The 25,096-nt window shown below is 54.9% G+C and overlaps 1 protein-coding gene across 1 annotated transcript; it reads left to right on the top strand.

The window, feature by feature from the left end:
- Nucleotides 1–552: 552 nt before the first annotated feature.
- ATP8B3 (ATPase phospholipid transporting 8B3) lies at nt 553–23,568 on the top strand. Its single transcript, XM_072845270.1, has 28 exons — nt 553–642; nt 5,124–5,198; nt 5,811–5,902; nt 6,478–6,591; nt 7,073–7,171; nt 7,637–7,698; nt 8,312–8,384; nt 8,489–8,559; nt 9,131–9,213; nt 9,854–10,012; nt 10,563–10,651; nt 11,505–11,698; nt 12,400–12,608; nt 13,947–13,981; nt 14,411–14,567; nt 14,997–15,185; nt 15,626–15,738; nt 16,140–16,304; nt 16,609–16,720; nt 17,034–17,109; nt 17,566–17,716; nt 18,175–18,442; nt 18,962–19,185; nt 19,787–19,870; nt 20,172–20,411; nt 20,621–20,759; nt 21,029–21,159; nt 21,827–23,568. The coding sequence occupies exons 2-28, from the start codon at nt 5,144–5,146 to the stop codon at nt 22,046–22,048; spliced, it is 3,606 nt and encodes a 1,201-aa protein (XP_072701371.1). The 5' UTR covers nt 553–642; nt 5,124–5,143; the 3' UTR covers nt 22,049–23,568.
- The last annotated feature ends 1,528 nt before the right edge of the window (nt 23,569–25,096 follow it).

The raw sequence follows: 25,096 nt of genomic DNA, 5'->3' as shown, positions 1-25,096 counted from the left end.
TGGCTGGGCCCTGCTCCCACCTTCCTTGGTCCTCAAGGCATGGCCCGAGCCCCGCCAAGCTGCTGCCAGACCCTGGGGGCTCTGGGGGGGACTGCACGCTCCCCAGTGAAACTAGTTCGGCCCCAGTGCAGCCCAACGCCCCCCCTGCCCAAATCTGCCTGCTCTCTGCCCAAACATTGCCCCGGAGACGCTCGTGCCAGCTCGTTGCCCTCAGACCCGGTTTGGGACCACCCAGGGTGGCGGGGACGCCCTGGCCTTGACACCACGTCCCCGTCCGCTGGCAGATCCCACGGGAACAGCTCCCGCAGCAGCAGCTCCACGTTGTTCCGAACCAAGCCGTGCCGAGACGATAAATCAGGGCGGGTTTCGAGCTGTGCCTGGCTGCCAGCAAGGAGGGGGAGCCCGGGGGGTGCCCAGCGAGGGTGCCCCGGCAGCAGGCAGGGAGAGGCAGGCAGCCAGGATGGGAGGCGGGCAGGGCAGGCACGTCCCTGCGGAGGCCAGGGCTGGAGGTGTGGCATGGGCTGTCCCCACGGTCCCGGCGTGGGGCAGGACGGGTGGCAGCAGTCCCGCTCGGTGCTGTGGTGGCACGACCTCGGCGGCCACCCAGGGCTGTCAGCAGGGCTGCGGGCAGGATCGGTGCAGGTACGGGGACCCGGGGGGGGAGCGTGGCACCGCGGAGCCCCCCGCGCAGGGCAGCAGGCCCCAAGAGCTGCCATCCTCCTCCCTCCTGCTCTCTTCGGGGCACCCATGGGTGCCGACTGGGACCCGAGTGGGCAGTGGGTGCGGTGGGGGGCTCATTGCTGGCGGGTGCTTCGGGGCTCTCCTGGGAGCTGCATCTCTCCCTGTGGACCCCGGGGAGAAGGGGGGAGCCCAGGGCAGCCCCCCTCTAACAATGCCGTGGTTGGATGCCGGGCACGGAGGAGCATTTCAGGATGGGGACGAGGGAGCCGCCTTTCCACCTGGAGCTGCATCAAAACAGGTGGAAAAATAGGGCGAGCAGAGGGAAACTCATGGCCCGGGCATGTCCTCAGAGCTGGGGAAAAAACCCTGAGAGGCTTTAATGAACCGTGATCCACCCGGCCGGAGCGCGGGGGCGTTTCCGGCATGACGAGGGCAGGAGGAGGCATGAGCTGGCTGCTGCCGCGCACCCACCCACCCGCTCATTGCCTGCCCTCGGGCCGGTGTCACTGACGGCTGTCACGACGGGGCTGAGCATGGGCTGATGCTGGAGCTGCGGAACTGGGGGTTGGCGGCGGGGGGTCCCCGGGGTGGCGGGTCCCCGGCTGGGGTCCCGTGGGGATGCTGCGATCAGGTAAACAACAGCAGCACTCACAAGGCTGGTTATGGCAGCGCCCAGCAGCCCTGGGCGGGGGACAGGGTGTCGGGCTGGTCCTGTCCCCCGTTTTTTTTTGGCTGGGAGGGAACAGGAGGGGCAGAAAGGCAACCAGAAACCCCCAGCCACGAGCGCTGGCTGTGCTGGGTCTGCTGGGTGCTCCCAGGGAGCCCAACACGTCTCTCACTAATTCTTGTGCTGAGCAACAACTCAACTTTTATCCGGAGATTTCAGAAACAAAACCGTCACAGAAACCCTGTATCAGCGGGTCGGATCAGCGACCAACATAAATCTCCACGTGTTTCACTAACCCAGGCCAAACCCTTGTGGCACGGTGCCCATTCCTGCTTAAAACTGGGTTATTTGTGTTCAGCCATGCAAACCTCTGCTAGCCTAAAACTATGGTTTTTGGGTGAGAAAGCCCCACTTTGGGTCTTGTTAGCACCCAGCAGCACCGTACAGCCGGAGACCTCAGGGACCAGCGGGACGGGACGTTCCCTGCCGAGCTGGGTGGACTGGCCAGTTCATCCCAGGCCCTGAGTTGGAGGAACACCCTGTAGGTTAATAAATCACTGTTGGTCTAGATGAGGTGTGGAGCAGTGGTCAGAGGATGTCTTGTGCCTTTGGCCATTGCTGGCCCTTTCTGGCCCCGGGAAGCTCTGGGCTGGGGCCAGTGCGGGGTTTGGCTGCCCGCCCGCGCAGCTGGAGCTGGCAGGGCACCCTGGCACCAGCTTCCAGCCTGTTCCTGCCTACCCAAAGTGCAATTTTTATTTCTAATTTTTGGGGCGATGAGTGAGGTTTGTAGAGAGGGTTCTTGGAACTGAGGTTTCTTGGATACCTCCTTAGAAGTATTTCTCCAGTGCTTTGAATCACTTTTTTTTTTTTCCTTTTCTTCCCCTTTCCCCCTGCTCCTGGGCTCTGGCAAGGGGCTGTTTTCCCAGCTGCCTTCGCACGGCGCTCAGCTCCACGGAGGGTGCCGCATCTGCCAGCTGCAGGTGCTTAATTAGCTGTACTTTTGTCTGGCATCGCCCAGGAACAGGGGCGCTTTGGAGCAGATGAGCAGTGCCGCGGAGGGGGTAACGCTGATCGCTGCTGGGCACAATGGGGCTCAGAGATGCCAAGCGCAGCGGGGACATGATGGATATTCAACTTCAGGCCAGATCCTGAGCGCAAGAGGGACCTTCTGAAAGGGTGACCACAGACAAACCTGAGGTCTTCCAGTGTATTTCGGGGAGACTCAGGGCAGGGCAGGTTTAGACCCTTTGATTAAAGCAGTTGCACCATTTGGGGGTTTGGAAGCAGTGAGCTCAAGCGAACATCACTGTCAGCCTCAGCTCTAATATTAATGTCCTGGAGCAAGGTCAGAAGATGCTTTGAGCAATGGGTGAGGGCCCCGAGGGCACTAACAGGTATTAATGGCCCCGAGCAGCCTCACCTGGGACCTCTCCCACACCCACTCATGGGCACGGGGCTCTATTTAAGCTCAGCCCTGGGGCTTAGTCCTAGCCTAAGCTTTATCGTAGGTGGGTCTGTCTCCAGCTTGGCCATACGCCTGTCCCTGGCCATGGACCCAGCCCTCTACCCATGGACTGGCTTTCTGGCTTGACCTTGGAGCTGTCTTGTCCCAATGGACCTGCCCAGTAACCACTGGGCTATGCCTCACCTTGGCCTTTGTCACCAGACCTGATCTTGACCTGCGTGTTGACTTCCTGACTTGAACCTGGACCTACCTCATCATCGCAAGCTTGACTGCAGATCTGGGCTCGGGGTTGACCCTGGCTGCTATCCCTGCCTTTGCCCTGCTTGCCCATGACTGGGGACTGCAGGATGGATGGGATAATGAGGACCTTGCTGTGCCCTGGCCCAGTGTCGGGGATGGAGTCACAGCAGGGATGGTTACCTCCACCAGTATGAGCCAAGGGGCACTGGCTGACTTAGAAGGGTGTGAGCAGGTGGCTCAGTTTTCCCCATTCTGGATACCCTGAGGTTCATCTTGTCTCCTGTTGGATGTTCCCGATGGTGCAGGTACCTCCATTTAGCCCGTATCCCTTGGCCTGTTTATGGTCCATGAGGAGGAGGTATCCTTGCGTGGTCGGGGGAGCCCACCCCTCTGTTAGGAGCAGGCAGGGAAACGTGCCTGCCAGGAGCAGGAGATGGAGGGCAGTTTGGTGTCCCCCTTGTGTCTCTGCAACTAGGTGCAGCCCAGAATTGGCTGGCTGCAGGGAAAGATGTCCCAAGCTGACAGCTTCACTGGGCCAAGGACATGAGTGGGATCACAGCAGGGAGGAAGACGGGAGATTTGCGTTTCTCTGTGTCAAATTCTTTGCCACCTTATTTTGCCCAAACAAAGTGGGAACAGCCAGTCTGGGCACCAAAGGGCTTCTGTGCAGCTGGGTATGGAAGAAATCTCATCCCTCCAGGTATCCTTGCTCATCCCGCTCCCTCTTTTCTGTGGGACAGATGGTAGTTGGAGCCGTGGGATGTAGCACGAGTGTCCCACCATGCATAGCAGCTCCCTGCAACCCTTCCTTCTCAGCCATGCTGTGACAATACAGATGGGCCCCAAGTGTGCTGAGTTTATGGGTGTCAGTTAGGACCCACGTACAGTGACAAATGTCGAGTTCCTAGTGGTAAAGAAGCATGATTTTTGTGGATCAGTGCTTTTTTTGGGCAAGCTCTTGGACACAGAGGCCGAGGTGCTGCCCATGTTGCTGTTCAGAGTCTCTTTGACCTGGGACGAGGTGACAGCTCTGGCCCAGCTGGTGGCATCTGCGAGTGTCCCAGGGCAGCATCGTGTGTCGGGGCAAACCAATATCAAATTTGCCTTGTACCACGAGGAGCAATAGGGAGAGAAGTAGACACTTTGGTGAAAGAATGGAAAAAAAAAAGTGATCAAAGGAGTGAGATAAAAAATAATGGCAGGGACAGACTTCTGTGTGGGATTATTTAATAATAAGGTAATTAATGCTTTACACCTCACTGACTCCTTTCATGTAAGGATCACAAAGCGCTTCACAAACATTAATTAATCTTCCCTAACATCCCTGCAGGGAAGGTCACTGAGCGTAAGGGAAATCTTGTCATTGATGAAGGTAGCTGCTCTCTAGGCATGACGGACGCTCGGGTGTGATGGCAGGGCGGGGAGAGTTTCTCTTCCTTGCTGATGACTTCAAATGATTTCCCATAACTTCCTCAGAGAGGAAAAATGTCTTTGAGTTGTCATGGGCAGCTGGGACTGGGCAGAGGTGGGTCTGAAAGATGACCCACGCCAAAGCCATTGAGCACCCCTGAGGACACTGAGAAGGCAAGGGTCTATCCAGGCAACCCCCAGTGCCAATGCCCACGCAAGGTTTGAGTTAAGCGTAAGGCACCCGTGAAGGGCAAATCTGTGACTCTTAGAAAAAAATGCCAGGGTGAAGTGGATTTCAGTTCAGATCTGAGCTGTGGCTGGTCCTGCAAAAGGCAGGGCAAAGAACATCAGGCATCAAAGGGAGAAAGACTTTTTCTGATGACAAATATTCAGCCTGATGTCACTGCGTCATTCAGATGGCTACAAAAGACTGTGTGTCAATGTGGGGTTTTACATCTCCAGGGTAGTAAAAAGGTCTAAGTTAGTTTGTGGCTCCAGGAAAGAGACTCATCCCCAGCTTTGCCCAGAAGAGTGTCCCTTCTGCATGATGGCCTGCCCTGGAGAGATGGAGGGCCCAGGTTTGGGATGTTGGAGCATCCTGGTGGGGTCACGCTGTCATTGCTCAGCGCTGCAAATATCTTTGGTTGTCCTTGTTCCTAGATCCTGGTAGTGGTGCCAGCATGGCTGCACAAGACCCAACCTCAGGCTGCCTGCATGGAAAGAAGCAACTGCCAGGTCAGTGTGCAGTGAGTGTGTTTTGGGGTTTTTTCCTTTTTTTTAGACAGTTTATGAGAAAGTTGAATGTGGGACAGGGTTGTGAGATGGGGAAGAAGCAGATTTGGGGTGAAATGGTCTGGAAGGATTGACTGTCAGCTGGGGTGCAGGAGTTGGGGAACATAGCTGGGATGCCCCTTGCTTGGTGGCATCTGCACTGGGATAGCAAAAATGAAATTAGGAGAGGAACGACCAGCCTTCAGAATAGCAAAGACTGTGCTTGGAGGAGTTGTCCTTCACCTGGCCTGATTATACTGTTAAACCAAAACCCGAGCCCAAACGGTTAGCCTGAGGCTCAGAAGGGAAGTGTGTGCAGCAGTCCTACATCTCTGGAAGCTTCTGGCCTCCTGCACCCTCTGTCCACCCAGCTGACCCCAAAGATCCAGCTCTGTCCCAGTTGTACCTCCAGCTGCTCTCAAGGTGTAGGTGCATCTTGGGAAGCCCATCTTGCCAGCAGTGGGTTACCGTGAGCCCAGTGGCACCATCGCTGGTCCTTGTGTCCTTGGAGGCCAGAGGCTGATGGCCAGGGCCTGGCTCTGATGAGAGCTGGTGGATATCCACTTGCTTTTCCAGCTTTCACCTGGGAGGTGAGGGCCAACGACCGAAACTACCACATGCAGTTCAAGAAGAAATTTGCCTTCTGTCTGACCAAGAAGAAGTATGCGGTGAGTCAGCCTGGGCCAGTCCTGGGCCATTTCTTTACTCAGCCCCTGATTCCTGAGCTGGTGGTGGTTGGGGATGACATGACAGAGGTGCTGCAGAGTGATCTCCAGTAGGATGGAGAGTCGCATACGTAATCCTCAATGAAGAGGAAGGGGCTGCTCCCTGCCTGGTGTCCCAGATGCCCTCTGAAGCTGTCAGACAAGGAGCAGAACTGTTTGAAGGATACCTTTTAGTCTGATGGTCAAATCAAAAGAAAGATTTTTGAAAAAAGTTTTGATTGAAAAAAAACAGATTTTTTTTTTTTCCAGCTGAATAATGACCATCTTGTTGGGGGTCAGTTGGGTATGCTTTAGATGATCAGAAGCAAAATATTTTGTTTCAATTTTAAGTCATATGGGCCTTTGCTTTAATAAATCTTTTTCTTTATGGCTTTTGTAAATTTTTAAAGGCATCTCTTATGCCATAAAAAGTTGAGAAGTCCTAAAAATACCAGAATGTTTTTGGCATTTTCAAAACACATCCTTGATTTCATGTGGCTGAACTCCCACTGTGGCTTTGACCTGCTTTTCTTCTGCAGGGCAATGCCATTAAGACTGCCAAGTACAACATCTTTACCTTCCTGCCGCTGAACCTCTACGAGCAGTTTCACCGAATGGCCAACGTCTACTTTGTCTTTGTCATCCTCTTACAGGTGAGATGGACACCAAGGTAAGAGCAAGGGTGTGCGAGACTGTCTAGCAAAGGAGGGTTGTCTGGTGTTTAGAGTAGGGGACTCTGGTCTAAAATGGTGTTGAGGATGCTGCTTTTCAGTGGTGTTCGTTGTCTTCCATGAACTCTGAGGGGTTTAACCTATGTAAAGTTTGGTTACTTTAAACTGATTGGATTTGGATGTAAGCTAAGCTCATGTAGACCATGCCTAAACAGAAATGCTACCCTCCAAATTCAGTGACCCACATGCATTTCACGCATCCAGTTTAAAAAGAGGTGGAAATTCAACAAAATAGTTCTGTGTAGACAGAGATGTGGATTTGATTCATCTTGGATGGGTTCCTGCCATCCTCAGGCGCTGGCTGGGGATGGGAGCTGGGAGCGAGGGGGAGTTACTCAGTCACCTAACATGTCCCAAGGTGGGATGAAAGTTGTGTCAGTGGTGTAAAATTCTCCTTCTCTAGACCTTCCCCGAGATCTCCACACTGCCCTGGTACACTCTGCTGTTCCCCCTGAGCTGCCTTCTCACCATCCGGGGTCTACGAGACTTGATTGATGACATTGTGAGTATGGGTTGGAGCGAAAGGCTGTGAGTGTTGGGCATAGGTCCTGTGGGGAATGGTCAGCAGAAAGGGCCCCTTTGCTGTGGGGTGAACTGAAAAGCTTGGGAGTTGCTGTCATTCGTCATTCCTGAGGTGTCAACTCTACCATGTCCAAAACGCCTTGTATTTTCCCTTGGGAAGAATGTGACTGGCTGGTTGCTTTCCTTGGAGTCTAGACCCCCATCTCTGCCATCTTTAATATCTTAACCCATGGCTATATTCCCAGGTTGGTCCCCAGAAATACCCTGGGGGAATTTTGCCTCTTTATTCATCAGAATACATCTTCTGATTGCTTCAGAAAGCAGATCTTTCCCTGGGGCTGAGGAGGCAGATTGTGGCATTAAAAGTGTTGTTTTCATGGGACAAGGAAATCTGGCATGGCCTATCCCTTTCTTTTGGCCTCTTTTTTTCCTCTCTTCTGTGCAGGGCCGTCATCAAAGTGACAGAAACATCAACAGCAGACCATGTGAAATCCTGTCTGGGAAGAGGTGAGGGGCTTTGGGAAGCTGTACCCGTGTTCTCCAGGCCTGTGTGGAATGAAGGATCATCTGAAGTGCTGAGCACCCTTGAGCATAGCAGCTGAGAAGGGTTTTGGTGGGAATGTCCCTGACTCTACAAACTCCCATCACCTCCCAAAATCTGCTGCAGGTCCAGTTGTTCCCCTGTAGGAATGATCGTATCCCAGTCACAGACAACAGGTCTAAAAAAGCCCTAATTTGCTGTGATATGCTGGGAGGAGGGTTTCCTGGCCGTGGAAGTTCCTCCAAGTCTTCATATCTAGCCTATGGAGTCATATTCCTGCTAAACACTGGTCCAGGGAAGGACCAACATGTCCCACCTGCAGCCAGGGGCTGAAAGTTCCTGCCACCTGTAGGTACGGGGTTTATGGAGGTGACAAATGGGTCCTGTGCCATCCTTGGTGCTCAGCCATCCTTCAGTCACGTAGATGGTACCATGGTGGCACAGGAACCTACAATCTGGAGACCCCATTCGTGCAAGAAGCTGGGACAGACACAGGCTGGTCCAGAGGACAGAAACAGCCATGGTCCCCATTCCCACTCCTCTGCAAGGATAAAAATTTCCCTCCTAATTCTCATGCAGCTTCCGCTGGCAGAAATGGAGTGACATCTGCGTTGGGGACATCGTCCGTCTGCGTAAGGAGAGCTTCGTCCCGGTGAGCGGGGACCTGGAGCTGGCTTGCGTGCCAGGGGCAGCAGGGGGGAGTTTTGGCGAGGAGAGGCTCAGTCGGGTGCTCTCTCCCCCTTTTTGCTCTTCAAGGCCGACATGCTCTTGCTGTGCAGCTCGGAGCCCAGCAGCCTGTGCTACGTGGAGACTGCTGACATCGATGGGTGAGGGGAGGGGCAGGGGACCCCTATTGCCGTGGGGGGAGAGGGGCAGAGACATCCCAGCCAACGGCTGAAGCCTCCAGTCTTGGGGACCCCCCAGCATTGGGGGGTCAGGCACACTGGGAGGGCTGCAAGTCCAGCAGAAACCATGGGATGTGGGGATCCTCCAAAAGGTAAACCTATAGACACCCCAGAAATGGGATTTGAGCCCCAAATTTTGAAAATGGGAAGCCAAAAACACTTTTGAGGCTTCCACAGAGCAGCTGGTGACCTCGGGCATCTCTCTCCATCTCTTGGCTCCCTCCCAGCCATGCCGAGGACAGCGGCTGCCTGTCCCTCCCGCCTCCGACTGCAGGATGATTTAATGGCAGGGTCTCCGGGCCAGAGCTTCTTCCCTGCATGAGTGCTCGATGTCTGGCATGATAGGTCCCTATCTCGCTTTTCCTTGCCATCACTCATGTAATCACCCGATAATTAATGGCCGTCTCTGTCCCATGGGTCTGACAGGCAGAATTAACAGCTCTGTCACCCCTCAGGGCTGTTTTATTTTTCCCTCCGTGGCTCTTGTTTGCAGGGAAACGAACCTGAAGTTCAGACAAGCCCTTTTGGTCACCCACCAGGAGCTGGTGAGCGAGGAGAGCATGGCCACCTTTGATGGTGAGTCTCCCGGATGGGCGAGGACGTGGCCGTCCCGCTGGGATGGGATCGGTTCAGCCTTGGGAAGTTTCTGTCCTCTCAGGCACCGAGTGCTGTCAGCCTAACCGGAGGTTGCACTTGCTCCTGCCTGCAAGGCTGGAGGGTGGCTCGTGCCAAAAGACCTTGCATGGAGGACCTTTCCCAGCAGAGTGGCTCTGTGATGGGTCCATCGGGGTTGTGCACCTTCCCCCTGCCCCGGATCTTGATTTTCCCACTGGAATCAAGTGCTTGGCTCCCAAACCTGAGCTCAGACCCTGGATTTTTTCCCCTTTGGTCCTCCATAGGATGCAGACTCCCCTCTCAGAGGCTCTGGGGATGAAGTGGGTTGTGTTTGTACTTTGTCCAATTTTATAGCCCAGTGCGGTTCCTGGACTGAGCACCCTCTCCACACTGCAAGGTGGCCCTCCAGCTTAGCTTGACCTTAATTTGAGCTATCCATATCCCAATTGCATCTGGAGATGCCCTGGCTAAATCTGAATCTCCCCTGAGAAGCCCCCAGCACCCCTCTTGGGGGGTTGGGGGGGACAAGTGTGGTGGGAGGGAGAGGAAGGACCTCTTGTTTCCCCCAAAGCCATTACCTGAATCGTGCCCTCTGCTCAAGGGAAAGTGACCTGCGAGGAGCCCAACAGCCGCATGCACAGCTTCACCGGCACGCTGGAGTGGAGGGGTGAGACCTACTCGCTCGACAGCGAAAGGATCTTGCTGCGAGGCTGCAAGCTTCGCAACACTGACGTTTGCTACGGCTTGGTTATCTATGCAGGTGAGTGCCCAGGCCCAGATCAGGAAGGGCAGAAAATACCGAGGTCCCCGGGGGTTTTAAGCTGCCCAAGCGCTTCTAGCATCAGCAGGTCCCATTGTCAGCTGGTAAATGTGGGAAGACCTGCTACTGTAACCAAGCCCCCAGAAGTTTGTCCCAAGCTTTGCTGGGTTCTGGGCTCGCTGGCAGGGAGATGATGTGGTGGCACCAGACATCTGCTTATCCTGGGTTATATATCAGCTGCATCACGTCCTGGATCCATTTCACTTTGTGGCCTCCTGCACAGGTAGCTCAGTGCAGCTGAGAGCTTGGCCATCAGTAGCTGTGGGTAGAGGGGTGGGGTAAGATCTGATGTAAGCAGAACTTCTCCGAGTGTGCAGCCACAGCCTGATTAACCACTGATCAAGGGATGATTAACCACTGATCAAGGTCCTCTGAAGTCTTCAGAGGTGGGGAGATGTCGTTATGGAGGAAACCAGCATCACTTAGCTGCAAGTCAACCTTCTGGGGGCTACGGACTTGCGTTTTTACTTCTAAAATGTTTCTTGTCCAGGGTTTGATTCCAAAATTATGAGGAACTGTGGAAAGATCAAGCGGAAGAAAACCAAGCTGGACCGCATGATGGACCGGCTGGTGATCATAGTGAGTGTGGTGCAAACACCTCCTGCTCTGCTCCACCAGCCTCCTGGGGTAGCTCACAAGTCTTCTCATGAGAGGCTGCTTGCTTGGGTGATGCTGATTTTCTTAATCTTGCAATATTTTGCTCAAAATATCTTGGGTTTAACATGTTATGGGCACATACCAAGTGATGTTCCCAGGAAGTGGTAGTTGCTGGGTCTGGAGCAGTCTGTGTGGTGGTTGTGTTGCTTAACCCTGGACCCTGGCAGCTCTGAGTCCTCGGCTGTAGAGCAGCCCCTTGGATCAGGGAGCTGGAGTATTCAGGATCTCCAACCCCTCCTGGCCTGCTTCACTTATCCATAACCGTGGAGGTCCGAGGAGGCGGTTTGTGCTGAGGGACCTGCAGGCTGTGGCTCAGCACAGAGTAAATGGAGAAGAGGGAAAGGAGGAGCCTTTCCTCTGTGGGTAGCAAAGCAGCGTGGTCATAACAATGAACTGGATGGTTCTTATTCCAGCTCCTGGTGGCTGAGTGTCATCACTTCTCAGACTGGCCACTAGCATTCCTCTGTTTGCTGGTAACTTCAGCAGGAAGGCTGCAGGACACCCCTTGTCCAGGGAGATGGTGTCTGAGGCAATTAGGAGGGTGGGAAAGTTTGGTTTTGCCGTGTGTGTGTTGTGGAGGTGTCAAGCTGAAATACGTGCTGTGATCCTTCATCTCCACCCAGGATGAGCTCTGAGAACACAGGCACAGGGACACCTTTCTGCAGGTTTACAGCTAAATGAGAAAAACAGTCTAGAAGAGGCAATGGTTGGTCCTAGAAAAGAGTCTGGCGGGCTCTATGTGATGGGACATTCTCATCCTGGCTCCCCATCTCAGATCTTCCTGGTGCTGTTGGTCACGTCGTTGTGTCTCGCCGTTGCCTCTGGGTTCTGGGCCAGGATGTTCCAGGAGAAGCACAGCTACCTCTCTGCTCTCTACAAGCACACGACCCCTGCCCAGCAGGCCTTCTTCAACTTCTGGGGCTTCACGATCCTCCTGAGCATCATCATACCCATGTCCATGTATATAACGTAAGAACAACAGAGCTTGCAAGTGATCGGAGATCAGTACCCCACTCCCTGCCCTTGGCCGTCATCTGGCACCTTGGTTTGCAGCCACAAAATGGGGCTGCACAAAAGATCCAGCTGTGACCCTGAGCAAGTCATTCCCATATGTTCCCTTAGCCATAAGAGGGTAAGGATGGATGGGGTTTGTATCTTACAAACATTGGTGATGTGCTTTGAGATCTCAGAGGAAAGCCAGAAAAGAGGTTCAAAGACACGTACTGATGTTGGAAATTGAGGACAGGGTGAGGATGAGACTGATGAAGGTGGTGTTTCCCCACTGAGCAGCAGCAGGGTGGGGAAGAGAAGGGCACGGCCATTGTGAGCAGGCAATAATCACAATTTGTGCTGGAAGAAGCAGTTTCCAAACTTTTCAGCCCTTCACTGAATCTCCAGATCTATGAATTTTGTCATCAAGGGCCAGATTTCCAGAGGGGAGCCCAGTTGCCTGGGACCCAGCGGGCTCTCAGTCCGGTGTGATGAGCCTTCTGGAAACCTGGCCATGAACAATGAAAACTCTTTTGCTTCCCCCAAGCTCAGAGCAACAGGATCCAGGTGGGGAATTCCCCTCTGCCCTTCCTTCCTGTGTCAGATCCCCAAGTGCCCCTGGGATGTGAGTAATGCAGTCTCCTTCCCCAGCGTAAGTTTTCTTCTACTGGACTCCCTAGGTTTGAATTCATCTATCTGGTGAACAGCTTTTTTATCAACTGGGATCTGGAAATGTATTACCCTGTCAAGGACATTCCAGCAAAAGCCAGAAGCACCAGCCTCAACGATCAGCTTGGCCAGATCGAATATATCTTCTCGGACAAGACTGGCACCTTGACACAAAACATTATGAGCTTCAAGAAATGCTGTATCAATGGGACCATCTATGGTAACTTTTGGCAGAAGCAAGTTTGTAGGGACCCATGAGTTAGGTAAACCTTGAATTGGTTCTTTCCACTCCTCCTGGCTTGCTAGGAAGCTTGGGGCATGTGGATTGATCTTGGTGGTCCAGCGTGTAGACAGAAGATGCTGTAGGACTTCAGTTTGTTTTCATCTCCCATGCTTTTCATCTCCCAGTGCTTTTCAGGGGCCACCACGCCTGCAGTCACACTTGTCTCATGCTCCCAGTGCACGGAGTCAGGGCACAATTCTGCCCTCCTAAAATGGGTGCCTACCTTTCAGGAGAGGTATCGTGCCCCAAACTCAGCTGAGATCAGCTAGGTTTTCCCTGATAAAAAAGGGAGCCTGGAGTTAGGAGCCCAGCACAGCTACATGGCAAACACATAGTCTGAGTGAGGTGGATCCCAGCTGGTGAATTAGCTGATGCTGGCCCAGGTGGCCAGGACAGGGCAGGCAGAGGAGCCACGGGGTGATGGGCCAGTGAAGCCCATGGATTTTTATTTTCTTTGAAGGTCTTGGAGAGAAAAAGGAGGCTTTGCTTTTCTTCTTTGCATCGTTTTCTGGTGAATCTCCAGCTTGGTTTCCAATTCTGGGCATTTCAGGCTTTCAGGTGACCTATGGAGAAGGCAAAGAAGTTATCATTCCCCTTATGCTGTTTCTTTACAGTGTATGCATGTAATTGCTCTTTGCCTTTTTTTTTATGATTCTGCTTGTTTTTCCCCTTAGAAATCTGAGAATTGCCAAGTCCTTCCTCTTCTTATTGCTATACTCGAGCTCTCGGCTGGCTTCTAGGAGCTGTCTCAGTGCTTAATTAGTGCAATTTAGCGAGCGGGACAGGCCAGAGCTTTAGCATGGAGCTCCTTTTTCCTGAGATAAGTATCAGGCACTTGAGACAAATGGACAGTAGTAAAAGCAAAGAGGAGGGGGAAAAAAAAATCTAGCAAAGTTTTTAAGCAGGAATAAAACTGATTTTCCCCTGCCTGATGTATCGTGTTGCACCTCTGTGATGGCAGCATCGCCGTAATCCCGCCAGTCTCTGGCCAACTGCAGAGTCTCCCAGGAAACGCGGGTGAAAGCTAGACCTGAATTTTTAACATTAAAAACGTGTCAAAAGTCTGAACAGTCCAAGAGCCAAATAAGTCAAACCTGGATATCCTAATGGAGCCTGGCTCATGACCGACACTGAGCAGATGCTGAAAACCTGTCCCTTTTTGCCAGTCTTTTGGCCAGCAAAAGCAGCAGTCCCTTCTAGAGAAACTGCTCAAAGCCCCCGCTAGTGATGCTCCCTGCCAGCTCTCTATTAATTGAATTATTTTTATTTTGGCAGGTACAGGCACAGGCCGTGAGAACAAACAGCCATCGGTGCGTAACTCCCCTCTCCCATGTAACATCGGGGCCAAAGCTGTAGCAGTTATTGATTACACCGGCAGCAGGCCCAGCCTTTTGTTTTGGAGCACAGCTTGCTTACAATGGGGTCCCATGCTGTAAGAGAGTGGTATGTGTTTCCTTGGGCTGGTGAGTTTGCTGGTCCTCAGCTGCCAGTTAAGGACAGGGGAACAGGGTTTATAACATAATGCAGTTCGGATTTTGTTTGTTTGGTTGGTTTTTATTCCCAGCCTTTTTATACTCCCCCCCTTGGTGTAGGCAATGCAGAGCTCGGCTTACAGACTCCGATCTGGATCAGACCGTGCCAGCACAGGGTTGCTGCATTGCAACCCAGCAGCATCCCCGGTGCAGAGCCCCGTGCTTGGTCTCTCTCGGGCGCCTGCAGCCTGCCTGTGCCTCTTGCAGGGGTCGGGGTTGACCTGGAACCACCACGGGGAGAAGCTGCTGGACTTTTGCGATGCGACGCTGCTGGAAGCCGCCCAGCGGGACAGTGACCCGGTGCTGAGGGAGTTCCTGAGGCTGCTGGCCCTCTGCCACACTGTCATGGTGGAGGAGAAGGGCGGTGCGTTGGCCACGGTGGTTGACACGCTTGGAGCGGGGTTGAGCTGCTGTTCGAGGCATTGAGGCCGCGATGGCTTTTTCCATCGCCCAGCAAAGCTCTGCTGTGCGGGGAGCAGGTGGCGTGAGAGCCCAGGGATGCTTTGTGCTGCTGTCCCAGCGTCACGGACATGTACATTTGGGTTTGTTTTAAAGCTGATTAGTTGGAACAGAAGCACAGGGGGGATAATCCATCCCTGTCTGGGCACTTCTCCTGCCTGGGGCAATGAGCAGAAGAGATGAGACAAGCAGGACTGAGTTTCCCTAGCCTGGTGGCTTGGAATTTAGGGTGTCCATAGATAATGTTGGTGCTGGGCAAGAACAGGGTGTTTCAGATGTCCAAGAATTGCTTGGCTGGGAGTCTCCTTGTCTAACCCCTACTCCTCTTCTGCAGACCAGCTGGTTTATCAGGCAGCTTCACCAGACGAAGAAGCGCTGGTGTTGGCAGCTAGGAACCTGGGGTACGTTTTTCTGGCCCGAACGCAAGACACCATCACCATCAGTGAGCTGGGGAAGAAGAGGACGTACAAAGTGCTGGCCATGCTGGACTTCAACAGTGATCGCAAGAGGATGTCTGTCCTGGGTAAGCGGGTGAGGTGTCTGGGGGGCCCCTCCAGGAACACAGAGGGTCCCTTCTGTACTCAGCCCTACAAGGGATGGCACCGGGATGGCTGCAATTGACTGCAACTGGCACAGGAGCTCCTAAGGATCATCCTGGTCATCCCTGCAGTTTTGCTTGCCCTGATACCTTGGTGAAGGCAGCCGAGAAGGGTTTGAGCAGCCAAGACAGAGCGAGTAAATCAGGGGCTCAGGGGAGGTGTGTGAGGAACTGACAGTCCTTGAGGCCTGATCCTGCCTCGTGGTGGTGTAGATCTGGGGAAATTCCTGTGCTTCTTATGACCGCAGGCACAAAAGCACCAGCGTCCCCTGCGGTGCCTTCTGTAGCATGGCCATTGCATGGGGACAGTGATGAGTGGGAGCCATCTCTCTGGATACCTAAGCTGTCCTTCCCCTCCCTCCCAGTGCAAGACCCCCAGGGCACGATCCGGCTCTACACCAAGGGGGCTGACACAGTCATCCTGGAGAGGCTGCAGAGGCGAGGGCCCAACGAGACCTTCACTGAGATGGCGCTGGATGTGAGTCCCGCACCAACCTGGGGCGGAAGGGGCTGGTCTCCCTGCTGCTGGCTTTGGGCTGGGTGTCCTGGAGTCCCCTGCTGCTCTTTCTCCCTCTGGCTTCAGGATTTTGGTCCTTCTTTCTTCCTTCTGCTCTAGGAGCCTCATCTGCATATGGGACAGGGGCTAAGAGGGCATCAAATCCACCTTCGGTGTTCTGCATGGACCAGTTGCATTGCAAGGATGCTCATGGGGATGCTGTAGGATGGGGGAGGGAGTCAGAGCCCAGAGGGAGACCCTCAGATCCTGCATCGTCTCTGACTCTGCCCATGGGAGCATTGTGGCTGGCTGGCATGATGCCCTGGTCCATGTGAGAGTCATCCTGGTCAAGGGAAGGGAGACCTGATGTCTCATCTCTGCAGCGCTTTGCAGAGGAGACACTGAGGACTTTATGCCTGGCCAGCAAGGAGGTGAGCGAGGTCGAGTACAGTGAGTGGAGCAAGAGGCACCGTGAGGCCAGCATCCTGCTGCAGGACCGCACGCGGGAGCTGGACAAGCTGTACGAGGAGATGGAGCAGAACCTGCAGGTGGGATGAGGCTGGGGTTTAGGAGGAACTGGCTGTGCTGGTCCCACAGAGGGCCGGAGTGTGGGGTTCGGCGCTCTGGGATGAGGGGGTGAGGTGTCCAACCCAACACCCATCCCCTGGGTGGGAGGGCAGGTGGAGTTCTTCCCCCAGGGGTGACTTTGTGACATGCCAGTAGACACTGGCTTAGGTATCTGTCAGGTCATATCCACCCATGGGCAAAGACTCCTGGTTGGATCCAGGGGCAATTGCCACCTCCGTATCTTGCCCTCCCTCATGTCATGACACCCACTCGCCCTCCTTCCAGCTGCTTGGGGCCACGGCCATTGAGGACAAGTTGCAAGATGGAGTCCCTGAGACCATCCAGCTGCTGAAACTGGGCAACATTAAAGTGTGGGTGCTGACGGGAGACAAACAAGGTCAGTGGAGGCAGCCCCAGACCCCACCAACACACTTCAGTTTCTCCCCTAACCAGGACCAGAGAAGAGATGAGACCCTGGGAGTGGGTAACAACCAGGTTTTGCTGTTCCCTTTAATATACAACAGCAGCACGTCCCACAGATCGTGTCACCCTTGGGGAAACTGAGGCAGGGGAAGCCATCTGCGCGATGGCACAGAGCTGGAGCAGAGCCCCCAGCAGCTGCTGCCACCAAGGGCTGTGGGACCCAAGGGCTGGGCTGCGCTGGGATGGCAGGGGCAGCATCACTGGCCGCTGACACCTGCGTGTTGCAGAGACCGCAATGAACATTGGCTACGCGTGCAAGCTGCTCACGGATGACATGGAGATCCTGGAGGAGAAGGAGATCAGGTGAGGAATCGTGACCTCCTCGTTCAGGACAGTGTTGTCCCCACTGAAGACACCCGAGGGCATAGGAACCTGTGTGGGGACAGCAGAGCTCAACTCCGCCAGAGATGCTTCTCCTTCCCTGTCCCAGCCTAGATGTCCATGGCCCTCATCTGCTGATGCTTCTCCAGGCCTCCTCATCTGTTTCTGCCCCTACAGCATTCTCTTCCTTGGCAGGCTTTGACCAGAAAGTGCTTAAGCTGTCTCTCCAGCGTCTAAACCACAGGGACAGAGGCTGATTTCTGATAGCAATGAGCCCTTGGGGCCCCCTCTCTGTCCCCCCATTCCCACCACTGGGTACCAGCCCCATCTCCCTGGAGCTGGCTTTGAGATGGCAAAGGCCAACTGTAGGTCTCAGCTGAAGCCAGGCAGCATGCCCAGTGTCCTCAGCTTGGCTCCAACCACCCTTTCCTTGCACAGCGAGATCCTCGAGGCTTACTGGGTGAGCAACAACAACCTCAGTGGCAGCGGGGAAGCCCTGCGCAGCGGCCGCCTCTCCCAGCAGCTCCCAGAGGCTTCACGCCACTCACGCCACAAGAAGAGAGCTATCATCGTCAGCGGAGACTTCCTGGTAAGGTGGCACTTGGATGCTCTTCTCTGCTCCCTGCCTGCGCTGGCAGATCGCTGTTTCTGCCCTGGTGCTATCAAAGTCCTGGGTGGCACCAGCACGCGGAGGATGTGATGCCCCTCCTGCCGAAGGGGTGGGAAAAGCCCATTTTGGGCTGGGGAATGAAGAGTGGAGAGGGGGACAACCTTGCACTGATCATTTGGTGTTGGGAGGGCTTCGACCAGACACGTCCAACCAGTCATCTGGGATGACGCAGGCTGGCGGGTAATCACATGATCTTCTGGTCACAGTGGGACAAACTGGTCTCATGGTCACAGTGCCCGCTGCATGATGAACTTGGAGAAAACTGGGGTCACTTCTTTGTAGCATTTACAAGACTTAAGAGCATCGTTGAGGAGCTGGGGGCTCTCATGCTATGAAGGCTATGGGTAAGGTCCCAACTGCATGTGCTCTCCCCTAAGGACAAAATCCTCCACACGGGAGAGGTGCTGAAGGAGAAGAAGGGCTGGCTGTGGCAGCGGCTGGCTTGCTGCAGGGCTACGGGCTCACAGGAGCAGGGCAGCCTGGTGGAGAAGGCCTTTGTGGACTTGGCCACCAGCTGCCAGGCGGTGATCTGCTGCAGGGTGACCCCCAAGCAGAAAGCCCTCATCGTGCAGCTGGTGAAGAAGCACAAGAAGGTCATCACGCTGGCCATCGGGGATGGGGCCAACGATGTCAACATGATCAAAAGTGAGGCTCAGGGCAGGGGGGAATGTGGGTTTTGGCCGGTGCATCCTGCTGGTGGGGAGCAGTGGTGTCCCATCTGCCATCTCCACCACCTCACCATCTCCTTTGAGGTGAGGAGCTGGGGGGGGAACCCCCAGACTGGTTCTCCACGTTGCTGTGCCGGGAGGGGAGCAAGAGGCACAGGACCAGGATCAGCCTGGGACAAGAGCAGGGTGGACCATTTGCTTTGGCAGTGGGGATGAACCTTGATGAAACTTCAAGCCCCAACCTGGGTAGCTGGCAGAGGTGTCCCTGACCCTCTCCAGCAGCCCTGACATGGGGCTGTGCTCTTTGCATGCCCAGCCATGCCTGGCATGTCACTCCCGCAGCCATTGCATGTGATGGAGGGGGCTTCTTCCCTTCGCTCATTGCTCCTGGATTCACCCTCTGCCCATCAGCCTGGGGGCAATCCACAGGGAAATCACGCACCCGGCTGCCCAAAAACCTCCCCACCTGCAGTTCACACTCTCCTGTCCTCTGCAGCTGCTGACATCGGGGTGGGCATCAGCGGGCTGGAGGGCATGCAAGCCGTGCAGTGCAGCGACTACGCCCTGGCGCAGTTTTCTTACCTCCAGCGCCTCCTGCTCGTCCACGGCCGCTGGGCATATCTGCGCATCTGCAAGTTCCTCCGCTACTTCTTCTACAAGACCTTTGCTGGCCTCATGGCCCAGGTCTGGTTCGCTTTCCACAGTGGATTCACAGCTCAGGTGAGGGATGCTGCCGTTAGCAGGGGTCGCACCCATCCTGTGTTGCAGGATGTTGCAAAGCCCCTTGCTGAGGACCCCATGCAGGTCTCGTGCCTGGTACTGCCTGATGGGCACGTGTCCACATCACTGCCCTGGTGTCCCTTCTCCCTTGCCCTGGTATTGGGCTGTCCAATTTTTTGGGGTTTCCTGGCTGAGATGCAACTGGTTATCCGCTTTTTACCTGGCTGGATTGGGAAAAGCACCCTGGGGAGATTTGGGATGTCCTTGTGAGCTGCAGCTCGGTCTCGGACAGACGCAGGGAAAGATCCCACGTGCATTAAGCTGGTTTCTTCCAAAATGGGAGCTTTTATCCCAAGGGCCATCAGTGTGACTTGACCACCACTGTGTGGCTCCAGCCCCCCATCTCGATCTGCAGCACGGCCCCACAGCCCACCGATCGCTGCAGACGATACGGGGCTGATGCAGAGACTGGGTCAAGTCCATGGGGATTTCCCCAGAGTTTGGACGTGAGTCTCTTGGACTCACCCCTGCTGCCTGGGCATCCTTTCTGAGTCTTTCCAAAGCACCACTGAGCTCACGGCTGCTTTCTTCTCCCTTCTAGCCTCTGTATGAGGGCTGGTTCCTTGCACTCTACAACATTTTCTACACTGCCTACCCTGTGCTGTCCGTGGGCCTTCTGGAGCAGGTATGGTTCACCCGGCTGCATCCAGACTGTGTCTGGAGGCTGCATCCCCATCGAGTGTGAATCAGCCCGGCAGTTGTTGCACCCCATCTGCGTGGCTCTTTGCGCTGGGACGTGGTACCAAGCAGCTCGATGGGCATCTGTAGGTCACCACCGGGCCTGGGGTGCCTCTGTTCCCTGTCACCCCAGAGCAAGCGGGTGGAGGGACTCACTGCATCTCTCCTGAAGGGTGTGTTGGGTGGGGTGGCCCAATCCTGCTCCCCAGCGTGGGTGGGGAGGGTGATGCTTAGCCCCCTCTCGGCAGGACGTGAGTGCCAAGAAGAGCCTGGAGTTCCCTGAGCTCTATGTGATCGGGCAGCAAGACGAGCTCTTCAACTACCGTGTTTTTGGCATCACCCTCCTGCACGGAGTGAGCACCTCGCTTGCCAGCTTCTACATTGCGCTCTGGGCCTTTGAGGACCGCGTCGGCAGCAAGGCTGTTGGCGACTACGAGTCCTTTGCCGTCACGGTGGCCACATCGGCATTGCTGTCGGTCCTCATGGAGGTAAGTACCGCTCTGCCCTTCCCCATCCTGACCCCGGGGGAGATGTTCAGGGACCACAGCCGGGCTCAGCCCTGGGCTCTCTGACATGGTCCCCACCAGCTTTGTGGCTGGGGGACAACCTCCCTTGCGGCAGAGGAGGAATTAGGGATGAGTGGCTGTATGGAAGAGGGTCCCCACAGCCTCTGTGTGCTCTCCCCTTGCCCCTGCAGATCATCCTGGACACCAAGTTCTGGACGGTGTTGTCCTTTCTGATGGTCACAGCCAGCCTTCTGCTCTTCTGCCTCTTCTCCTTCCTGACCCAAAGCATCGATGCCTTCAGGATAGCCCCTGCCATCTTCTGCTTCCCAGGTGAGATGTCCCGGGGAGCCCCATGGTCCTCCCCTTCCCTGAGCCAGGGGAGCCCAGCCTGGGCTTGGTGCTACGAGCTGTTTCCCACCTTGTAGATCATCTCTTCATTGCCACTTCTCAATCTTGCTGTCTTGATTTTTGACTCCAATTTAGGTGCCATCTCCTCTTTAGACCTCCCAACACCTTTGTGGGTGGGGGCCTGTCCCCTGACAGTTGTTCCCTCTGTCCTCTCCACCTTCCCTACATCACCCAACTTCTTGCGTTGACAGACGCCAGCCGGAACGCCCTGACCGACCCCTACATCCTGCTCGTGGTCCTGCTGTCCCTGGTGGTGAACACCATCCCCTCGCTCACCGTCCGCTTGTACTGCACCATCACGCGCAAAACTACCATCCTGCAGGTGAGGGCTGTGCGGTGGCTGGCATGGGGAGGGATCTGCCGGTGTCTGGGGCTGGCCAGGGCACTGCTGGTGATGAGAAGGGTGAGGTTCCCCAGGGAAGCCACTGCCTGGGCTGTAGCAGTGGGACGTCACCTCTCCTTGGTGGTACCACTCAGCTGGTGGTGGTTTCTCACGACAGCGGTGTCCAAGTCTGGTTCCAGGGCCCTCTCCCCAAATCGGTTCATGGCCTAACAGGAGGCCCTGAGGCAAGAGACCTGCTCCAGCTCTTGGAGAGGGTCTGCTTTTGGCTGCAGTAAGGAACTGCCCTCCAGGACTCCCTGGAGCTGCCGCTTAGGAGGCACTGGGGTCTTGTGCGGGTCTTGGTACCACCCCCAGCTTTGGTAGAGCTCACCCCCATCTGGGTTGTGGGTTATGCCTTGCCGGTAGTACAAAGAGGTCCCAGACAAGAGCAGGGGTTGAGATTGTGCTCCAGAGCTCCGAGAGCTTTGAAGACCCCCATGAGGGTCCCCACGTTATGCATCCCATCACATCAACTCAGGTCATGGTGGAGCTGAGAGCCAAACTGTGTCTGGGTGGAGGGCATCCCTGCTCTCCCTGCATGTGTCCCCTTGGGATGAGGGCTTGCCTGGGAGGTGGCCACAGCCCTGATTTCTCCATTTCCTTGCAGAAGATCCGCCTGAAGGAGCCCTCGGTGGAGCTGCGTGCTCATGTCCCTCGCAGCTCCTTCCACCGCCGCTCCAGCTACGCCTTCTCCCACCAGGAAGGCTACGCCGGCCTCATCACCCGCGGGGACAGCCTGCGCACCGGGGGCACCCGCAGGGCCACCCGGGGTCTCCTGTGCCCAGAGACAACACCAGCTTTGTCCTCCCTCCCCAGCCCCTCAGCATAGCTGCCCTGGGTGGCATCAACCTCCCACCATGCTGGGACAGGGCAGGTGTCACCAAGGCACAGAACTAGCTGGCTCCCTCCTTTTATGGGCATTTTATTGATCTTATTTGGATGGTTTTGAAGTGTGGGCAGCCCCCATGGCTGCAGAAGGGCTGGCCCAGCCTGGGCGGGCTGCTGCTCTGGGCACTGAGCCCCAGGATCTGTCCTGCCAGCAGCTCCATCTCCCTCACGCCCATGGGCTTTGCAGGAGCCTGTAAAGCTGTGAAAACCCCCAACCTCTGCTGCCATGCTTGGCCCCTCGCCCCACAGCTCCCTGGCTGGCACCCCAGCCCCCTTGTCTCTGCTGAGCCCCCTTGGAGCCGGGGCTTCCTCCTGCGCAAGGCTGATCCTGCTCCAGGCTGGACCCACAAACAGCAACTTTGCTGCCCCAGGCTCGTTATTCCACCTCTGAATTAATAAAATGCCCTGATGCAAGACCAGGGCTGGGGCTGGGTGGCGGGTGCAGCCCCTTGCCCCTGCTCGCTCCCTCCCGCACCAGGGGCTGAGCTGCAGTGGCTGCACGAAGACCCTCGTCTTGTTTTCCCATGGCTGCAAGGAGCGCAGGGCAGAGCCGGCCACTCTCCCCACGCAGGGCTGGATGCGGTGCCCGTGGCTTTCACATGCATCGACTCAACAGATCAGACTCGAGCGGCATAATTTTAAAATGTCCCCTATTTTCTGGAGGAGGACCTATGTATGGTTGATTACCTGCAGGTTTTTCTCCTCCAGCCAAACCACCCCAGCTTCTTGCAGCCTCTCCTTGTTGCCCCCCGCCACCTCCACCTCCTTGTCTTTGCCATCCCTGCACGAGGTGCACACAGCGGTGGTGTCTGCTGTGTGCCATGCCCTGTCTCCAGAACAGCCATGTCCCACTCCCCGAGGACTTATGTCCCCATCTTTGGGGACAGCTTGTGGCCACAGGCTGTTTGCTGCAAAGCCCTGAAAAGTACTTTTGGGGGGAGGGCAAAGCGTGGGGGTAACGTGCATCAGCTCTGCCCAGCAGGCACGGGAGCGCACATCCTGCAGGGCCGTGCTTTGGGGACATCGGCAGTGGCTGCTGGAGAAGTTGTGTGTGAACAACTGACCGGTGACTGGATCACCCTTTTTATTGTTTTTATTTTTTAATTAAAAGGTCTTTAGCTTTTCTCTCCTCTCCTGTAAATCTCTGCTACACCGCCAAGGGAGAAAGCTGCACAGAAAGGTCCTGTGGTCCCTCGGTGTGTGCCACCAGCTCTTTGCCACCTGCCAGCACTTGTGCCATGGCAAAATGCACGGTAGGACAAGATATTTGGGTAAAAAGATAAATAATTAAATCAGCCATGGGGGCTTGGACCTGCCTGCAGCACACACGACTTGATGGGTTTGTTTAACAAGTGCTTTGGCCTCATCTGCACCGAGTTTGTGAGAATTAAAGTGTTTTCTTTGGGCTCTGGCCAGAAGGGTGCTGGACGGTGCCAAGAAATAAAAGTATCTGAGGCTTCCTCTGGGAAAGCTCTCGTCCCTGTGACTACCAGGTGGGAAACCGGGGGGGAGAAACCTTTCCTGGCTGCCTGGGCATGATCCCCAGGTCTACCCCCTGATGCTCTCAGGCCAGGTCTAGGGAGAGGAGTTGAGATGGCTAAAATGGGGCTACTCCTCCAAAGCAGCCCTCCTCCTGCCCGGAGCTGCGTCAGGAGGGAACTGACCCACGAGCATCACCTCGGGACACACGCACACGCCAGGGTGAATGACTAGAAAATAATTTATTGAAGAAACAGAAAGCTGCAGAAATACAACACAGTCATGACCAGTAGAGGATGAACAAATAGAGATTAATTTTTTTTTTCTCTTTTAAAACCTGTTGACAGGCTGGAGTTAAGATTCCTGGTAACTTCCCCTGCATGAGTCATTGCAAAGAACAAGGAACAAACTCCAGAGCACACAGCACAGTTTGGATAAAGTGCCTGACACATAAGACTCTTTTTTTTTTTTTTTTTTCTTTTTTAACGTTTGTAAATAGCTTAAACAAATATAGTTGCAAGACACAGAGGAGTAACAATTGCATTTCGCTGTAGAGTAAAACCTATCCCATGAGAGTAACAATGAAGCAGCAGCAAAAAAAAAAAAATTCAATTTAATTAGAAGGAAAAAGTCATTTAAAAACTCAGAGATGCGTCCCTCGGACCATGCGGGATGAGGGCGAGTGTTGCCTATTGCTATACAGAAAAATGAGCAATGTTTTCTGGTGGTGGCTGGACTGGCAAACCCGAGGCTGCGGGTTCTTCCTGGCCAGGATTAATTCTGTCTGACTTCTTTTGTTCCTTTAGAAATTTAAGGGGAAAAAGAAAAAAAAACACCACAAACCTGAATTTTGTTCTTTGCATTTTTAATTTTCTCTCTTTAAAAACCCCAAACAAAGAAAGACGCAGGAGGAACTGGATTCTGCGTGGCAGCGTCTGCAGGTCCAGCTCCATCGCCGGCTGCCAGCGCCGCCTCAGCTGTGGGTGTCCTCTGAGACAAGGGAAAAGGAGCTGATTTAATACTGGGGACGCACAGCCGTGCTGAGGGGGGTCGGCCGGCACGGTGCCACTGGCATCTTCACGTGGCCCCCCCAAAGGCGGCCGGGGAGAGAGGTAACGAGGAGCCGATCGTCTTCCCCACCCAGACTTCAGATGCTCAGGAAAAGGGACAAGTGGTGATTTTTTTTTTTTTTTTTGCAAAGCCATTTCTTGGCACGGAGAAATGCCAGCTCCTGCCCCGCTCTGTGCCAGTGTCCGTCAGCGGAGCTGTCGTTACAGCAGGAAAAGCTCGGCTCTGGCTGTGCCATAATGGGGTGACAATGGCTAAAACCCAGCTGGGCATCCCTGGGAGCCCGTGCTCCTCCTGCTCGCCCAGCAGGACAGGGACAGCATTGCCCCACTGCTGACGGTGGGTTTTCAAAGCACAAAAGCCATCGGTGGAAAACTTCCACCCAAGGTAGAACTGGAGTGCCTCGGGGGGCGTGACGGGTAATGAAATGACCCAAATCCCT

The sequence above is a fragment of the Ciconia boyciana genome, chromosome 24, assembly GCF_034638445.1.
Source record: "Ciconia boyciana chromosome 24, ASM3463844v1, whole genome shotgun sequence".
NCBI classification, from domain to species: Eukaryota; Metazoa; Chordata; class Aves; order Ciconiiformes; family Ciconiidae; genus Ciconia; species Ciconia boyciana.
Note: the sequence above shows the minus strand (reverse complement) of the source record. Positions and strands in the feature narration are given on the sequence as shown.